We start from the raw sequence: 7,382 nt of genomic DNA, 5'->3' as shown, positions 1-7,382 counted from the left end.
ACAACATGGAATGACTTTTTAAAGATTAGAACAAAAACTACTACACTATTGTAAGTAGAGAGATACAAAAATGATGTCTAAGTCATCACCTCTCTCTATAAATATTCCATCAAACATACGTATTTTCAAACAAGGACATCGGACAAATGCATCTTTTCCGTAAACAAGTCGGATTATTCATCTAAAAGAGTTTGGACTTCACGTCTAGACTTATATCACATTATTTTTAGGTATTATCTTGAAATAAATAACCATAAGTAAAATTTTATTTTTTATTTTATTTAAAAATAATAATGTTAATAGTTTAAAATAATATTCATTATTTAAATATAAACATTTTTAATAAGATAGAAACATTTAGTAAGATTCGAATTTTTTATATAAAATTGTTTAATAGTAAAAAACAGATTTTTCTTTATTTTCAAAAAAACCTAAGAATAGATTTGGAAATGGATTAATTATAAATATTAATGACAAACATTCATGTCTATACTTAATTGTGAAAAAAAAATACAAAAGTAAAATTATTTTCTTATACTTGTTTTCCGAAATACAAACGAATAACTAAAGAAATGAAATAAATATTTATTTTTTTTTATAAAAAATACTTTTATCCCCCCAGAAAAACTTAAAACAAAACAAAAGAACTTGATTGCAAATACATAAAAGGCAAACTCCTAAGATGGTGCTCAACACAACTATCCAACTCTCCTCTTACAATTCATTCCTTCATCATCATTATAAGCTCATATTCAATCAACTACAATAATGCACAACCATTGTACATTCTCTTTGATCGTAAAAACCACACTCAGACACGCACCAACATATACACACAACTTTTTATTTTCTCCCAGGGTATCCACGATCGACAATATTAATTAGTTATAAAATGAAACTAACCTAACCGAATTACCACTACTTACGGTAGTTACGGGAAATAACTACTATATACTGCAATATGGTAGGTACGGGCTACATCCCATGACGATATGATGATGTCATCCCTTGAGTAAGGCGCGAGGTGACGCTGCCGGGCCTAATCTGTCGGTTTTTCTGTTATAATAGTTAAGGATTTGAAAAACTGCGCTGAGAAGAGTGTACACAGAAATCATTCCAATCAAGCAGCTATAACTCCGCAAAAAGAACCGATCAATTCGCCGAACCGCACCGGGAAGCCAAGAATGCCATAGAAGTATGGAGGACCGTTTGATGACGTGGCATTTTGTTCCTGAATACTTGTTCAAAACCCTAACCATTTTCCAGTAAGGAGAATCGTTGATTTTGACTCGGTCAACTCCAATTACGAGCGAACGGAAATATTCCAACAACTTTTTGTTCGTCATGTTCATGTGGTCCACTATGACTTTCCGGTCTTTTAAAAGTTGAATATCGCTTTCGCGGCAAATCAAGCCGTTGAAAAAGAACGCGGCCCATGTGCACCTGTGCTTGCAGCTGAAACCGGTATGGCCTTGCTCCCAAGCAATGAGATTCTGCCACGTCACTTCTGTTGAGTTTGTGATGTGAAGCTGCGGAATTTCCAGTGTTCCATTGCCCTTGATGAATCTGATGTCAAACTCAAAGGCTCTTGTTGTTACCACTGCTTGACCCTGATTATCTGTGTTTTGTTCTTCTTTCTTTGTAACTGAAAATCGTAAAATGAAATAAATAAATCAACTTTAATTAGTCAACTCTTATTAGTTATTACTATTACTAGCGTCTCAGTTGCCTTTTTTTTTTTTTGGTAATTGTCTCCGTTGCCTTTTGTTTGTTAGAAAACATTTTCAAAATTTACAAGTACTCAATTTCATATTAATTTAAAACATATATGAAAAATTTTTTTATATATAGAACTTTTTTTTGAAAATTCAAAAATATTGAGTTCTTTAAAATTTTATCAGAATATGAAGGGCAAATTATGAAATCAGTCATCGTTAGGTCAAAATTTTATTTTTTAAAAATTAAAATCAGAAATAATAAATTTTTTATTTTTTAAAATTAAAATAAAAAATAATTGGATGAATTTTTTTTATTATTTTATTCTTCTTTAAAGAATTAAAATTAGACGTCATCAGGTGAGATTTATATTTTTTAAAAAAGATTAAATAAAAAATTATTATGTGTGATTTTGTGCTGTACCATACATCCGTAAAATAGTAAAATACACTATTTTCTAATAAAATATCACATTTATTATCATAAAAAAATAATTTGCATATATGTATATACTTTAAAAATTTTATATTTTTATTTTAATGAATAAATTAAAATAAATCCAAACCTAATAACAAGAACTATAAAGAATTTATTTTTAAATAGTTAATATTAGTTATCTCTTTTATTTTGTTATAAAAATATTTTTTAAATTTTTTTCTTTTAGGATTTAATATTAGAATTTAAAATTTAAAATTTAGAATATAAATTTAAAAAATAAAAAATATTAATTAAAAAAATTAAGTTTCTATTAGTAACAAAAATACACTTACTTCTAGCTTTGATTGTAACCCCAGCAGCTTCAAGTATGCGAGCACATCGATTATGTTCTGCTCGGTATGTCTGAGATTGAGCATCATTATTTTTGCCATTTTCCATTGCATCAGAAACAAATTGGCTGTTGCTAATATCCATTGCATTAGAAACATATTGGTTTTGTCGAAACTCGCCTACATTCTGTGCAAATTCATCATCAACACTGGTGACTGCTTGACCGAAGATGGGAGCACAACAATTTGAACACTGAGTCCCTACTTCTCGAAAGTTTTGAACCACGTTAATAGGAATGCACATGTGTTGGCTTTCTTGACGTTGTTCTGCTATTAGTGCTCCCTCTTCACCGTCGTCGGAAATGTAGGCATTAACAAGTTCAAGAAAGTGTTGTGATGGAATGTCCGGGGTGAAGCACTTAAAGCTTGTTTCAGGAAAGTAGCCAAATAGATTAAGCGCCAGAGTTTCCACGGGGATAACCTACGTTAAAAAAATATAAATACAATTATTAAATATCATGCTAGCAAAATAAAAATTTAAAATTATTTTATTTAGTTAAATATCTATATTTTTTTATATATAATATCTATAAGTACACACTTATTACATATAAAATTATCTAACTATTCTAGTAATAATTAAGAAATATAAAATTAAGTCAATAAGTTATAACTCAAATGACATAGTCTTCTCGTACTTATGTAAGAGGTCACAGATTTAAGTCTCCATAAATTTATTAGTTAAGAACGATTAGATAATTTAATATATCTGATTAAATTATTATTTAATAATTTTTAATTATTAATTTTATATAAAACAAAATGGATAGAAGTATTTATCAACCAATTCATAAATTTGAGAGAATTGTCGCTTAACATACCAATCTATCCCAAATAAAAATAAGATTTAATTACTCTACTGGTCCCTATAGTTTCGCAAAATTTTCAATTAGGTCCCTATACTTTTTTTTCTTTTAATTGAGTCCTTGCACCAAATATTTTTTTTAACTGGGTCCCTACACTTTTTTTTCCTTTTATTTAGGTCCCTGTACCAATTATTTTTTTTAGTTGGGTCCTTATAAAATTAAGCCAATTACTATTAAGAATGACTTAATTGAAAAAAAAATTTGGTGCAAGAACCCAATTAAAAAGAAAAAAGTATAGGGACCTAATTAAAGATTTCACGAAACTATAGGGACCAATAGAGTAATTAAACCTAAAAATAATCACTATTAATAATATCTAATCATTAAAATAATTTAGTTTAGTTAAAATATTTTTAAGAGAAGAAAATTAGCTATGTATATAAAATAAATAACTATACTATGTGCACACTAAAATCAGCCATCAGTATAAAATATATATTATAATATAAATACAAATTAAAAATAAATTAAATCATATATATATTTATATATAAATATATTTATTACTGATTTTTGTGTACACATAATATTTTGTAAAATAAAATATCTTTTTCTACTAACATAACAAATCACAAATAACATAAATTTTAAGTAGTAATTTGATGCATTTGTGAGCAAAATTAAATTATTAGAGCGATAAATAAAGGGACGATAATAATCACCTCATAAAAAATTTGGTCAGACAACTTGTGGAGAATGAAAAGCGGCATCTGGTTCTGCAACTTCAACAAATCAACTAACACCTCTTCTTTCTTTCCAACATGGCCTCCGGGGCCAGAAGGCTCCAATCGGCTCTTAAGCTTTTGATTCAACTCCTTGGATGCACAAATGAGAAGCTCAAGCAGGAAACAAGCGTCGGACAACATGATATTAGCAAGGTCGTTCCATTCTAGCTTAAGATCATCCGCATAATTTGCCCGAACTTCTTTCTCCAGTCCCATGATGACTCCCATGCATTCCTTCAGGTTTGTTTCGGGCCCCTTGGGTCCGCGATGAAGAAGAGATTGCATACACTGCCACTTGATCTTTTCCCATTGCACAAGGTTCGTTCTGGTTCCCTTGTATCGCGGCCCGATCGAGATGGCTTTCGGCATGTAAGCGTTCTTGTTCCCTTCCCGGAGCTGTGGCGGGATGTTGGACATGTTAAATGGCTCAGATTGTGAGCGGAAACGACCCAGTAATGATTTTGTTGTTTCTCTCCATTCATTCAACTTCGTGTCCGCTTTGTTTTCTATGGTATCATTTATTGAAGATTCTTTAGATGGAATCAACCTTGTGGTCTCGTCGTTTTCTATGGCATCAGTTGCAGATTCCTTCAATTGAATCAACTTGTTGGTGGTCTTACTCTTTATTTCATCAGTTGTGGATTCCTTCAGTGCAATCAACTTGGTGGTCTCGTTTTTCATGGCATCAGTGGTAGATTCCCTAAATGCAATCAACTTTGTGGCCTCACTTTCTATGGCATCGGTTGTAGAATCCTTCCATTCATTCAATTTATTGGCGGCCTCACTTTCTATGGCATGACTTGTAGATTCCTTTTGTGCAATCAACTTGCTGACCTCATTGTCTATGGCAGGTCGATTATCATTATTTGTATCATCCATGGCACCTGCAGCAAACGGAGTAGTTAATAATTTAATTCACTGATTGTCTTAAAACGTGATCCTATTATGTATGCAGACTTTCTTTTGCATTATTTAAATAAAAAAAATTGATTTTGATGGATGGTGAGGCAAAAAAAAAAATTGGTTTCATTATTCATTAATCCTTTTAGTTTAACCAAATTGATAATTAAGTTTTTATAATTTAAAAACTTTTAATTAAATTTTTATACTATTTTAAATTTTATAATTAAATTTGTATCGTACAAAAAATATTAGAATTAATAAAATATTTTAAAAAAGAGGAGACGTTAAAATTTAAAAATTTAGCTCTTAAATATGAGTATTTTTAATTTGAAAAAGAATATTCTAACTATTAATCATACAAATTTTTGTAAACTTAAAAAATAAGCTAGACAACAATCATAATGTGTATTTATAAATATTTATACGTCATATTTTATATTTTTTAACAAAATAATTAACCCCTAATAAAATAATTATATTTTGCAAAAAATAATTAAACCTTTCATAAAAGAATAATCAAATTGTTTGATTAACATCATAATTTTTATTTCAATTATAAATTTATAAAATATAATTTGATTATATTATTTATGAAGTGTGATTACAAATATAAACAAAAGTGTAAATAAAATCTGGTTATATGATTACAAAGTTTGATTATAAATATAAATATATGATTATTTTATTTAATTTCTCTATGAAATTTTATAAAAATGGTTGATTAGTTATGATTATTTTTATTTAATTTCTCGATCAAGTTTCATAAAAATGGGTAAATAGTAGTTAGATTTTTGTATCTACATGTAAAATGTTTAAAGCATGCATAAATTTTGAATTTAAAATCGTGTAAAGATTTTTTATACATTTATCTAACTATACATATATATTATTATATCATTTTTATAAGTATGATGTGAATAATTACCTGAAATAAAAAGTATAATTAGATGGTTGTATAAATATATTTTATATCATTAGTACTTTAAAACAACAACAAATTATTTTATGTATTAATTAGTGAATTATTTTTATTTTTACGTAACCTTTGAATTTGATAAAAACATGAATATACATAAAAAAGAATGAACACTAACAAAATATTAAAATTAAATCCTTATAGGACAACTGAGGAAATTATGAAAAGGTTGAACACACACAGATGCATATAACTTGATGCATGGTTTTTGAATTAATCATTCTTTCAATATGCAGGTATCATTATTGTAAAAATTGTTTCAACATGGTATATTTCGTACATACCTTGCTACTTCTCTTTAGAAGAGGATTGCTATTGCTGAATAGTCAACACAAAAGTTGGAGATAGAAGGAAGAGAAGACAGAGAGAGTGTGAAAGGATCAATGAGAGTAGTTGCACATTCTTAAGTGATAATTTATCTCCTTTTAAAGAAGTAGAGCCTTCCGAGAACTATGGTTTATCGTCTTTGTTTATTGAGGTCAATTATATATTCTTAATAATCCCCTATCCGGATGTCATGCTTATGTATATTTTTTTCATGGAAATGAGAAATAAATTATGTATTTTATTTAATTTAAAATTTTGTTATAATAAATTAGCTAAAACTTAAAACAGAAAAGTACTCGATGTTTTTCAATTAATTATTCGGACTTAAAAAAAAAAATTAAAATGGTTTTCTCAGTAGTCACGCAAAAATTGAAGGCACCACTTAAATAAAGATCCCAAAAACAACTTTTTTTTTTAAAGAAGCCTACGTAGCAAAACCTAAACCATATATTCTAAAGCCACACTTTTCACTACAAAACACTTAAAACCATAGCATTTTATAAGAAAAGCGTCACCTAATGGAAAAAAGTAAATTAGAAGATTTAAGAGAAGAAATAATTAAATTATCAAAATTAATAGATCAAAAACTAATGATTTTAACTAATGTTAATTGTAATGACACCGAATTCTTAAAATCAATACAAAATAATTTTTCTCAAAATCTTTATTTTACTTTAAGTTTTATTGAAGGACTTTAAAAACCTAAAAACACTTATATTTCACACGGAATTTCTAAAAAATGCTACCATGGAAATGATTTCCCACATCTTTATCATACTTTTAACCCACAATTAAATTCTATAGTAGATATGCTTGAAGAAATATTAGTATCCATAAAATTTTAAAGAAATAAGGAAAAAGAGGAACCTAATATAAACGAAATTAAACAGATATCAAATAAATATTTTCAGAAAGAGAATCCCAAAGAAGAAAAATTTTAAAATATAGCCAACATAACAGAACTAAAAGTAAAACTACCATTGAAATTATGAATATTGAAGAAAAATTAGAAGAAGTTACAATGCTTTTTAAACAATTAAAA

General features: G+C 27.8%; 1 protein-coding gene across 1 annotated transcript; it reads right to left on the bottom strand.

The window, feature by feature from the left end:
* Positions 1-697: 697 nt before the first annotated feature.
* LOC140179949 (UPF0481 protein At3g47200-like) lies at positions 698-6,414 on the bottom strand. Its single transcript, XM_072220207.1, has 4 exons — positions 6,298-6,414; positions 4,072-5,018; positions 2,487-2,964; positions 698-1,645 (listed from the first exon to the last, which is right to left on the bottom strand). Exons 2-4 carry the CDS (start codon positions 5,011-5,013, stop codon positions 1,002-1,004), a joined length of 2,064 nt encoding a protein of 687 aa, XP_072076308.1. The 5' UTR covers positions 5,014-5,018; positions 6,298-6,414; the 3' UTR covers positions 698-1,001.
* Between the last annotated feature and the right edge of the window lie 968 nt (positions 6,415-7,382).

Source organism: Arachis hypogaea, chromosome 16, assembly GCF_003086295.3.
Source record: "Arachis hypogaea cultivar Tifrunner chromosome 16, arahy.Tifrunner.gnm2.J5K5, whole genome shotgun sequence".
NCBI lineage: Eukaryota > Viridiplantae > Streptophyta > Magnoliopsida > Fabales > Fabaceae > Arachis > Arachis hypogaea.
The sequence above is the reverse complement of the archived record's forward strand: the minus strand, read 5'-3'. Positions and strand labels throughout refer to the sequence as shown.

Coding starts and splice junctions, on each gene's coding strand:
- LOC140179949 (XM_072220207.1), bottom strand. CDS start 5,013: ATGGATGATACAAATAATGATAATCGACCTGCCATAGACAATGAGGTC. Junction 2,965..4,071: donor CTGACCAAATTTTTTATGAG/GTGATTATTATC, acceptor TTTTTAACGTAG/GTTATCCCCGTGGAAACTCT. Junction 1,646..2,486: donor GGTTACAATCAAAGCTAGAA/GTAAGTGTATTT, acceptor TACGATTTTCAG/TTACAAAGAAAGAAGAACAA.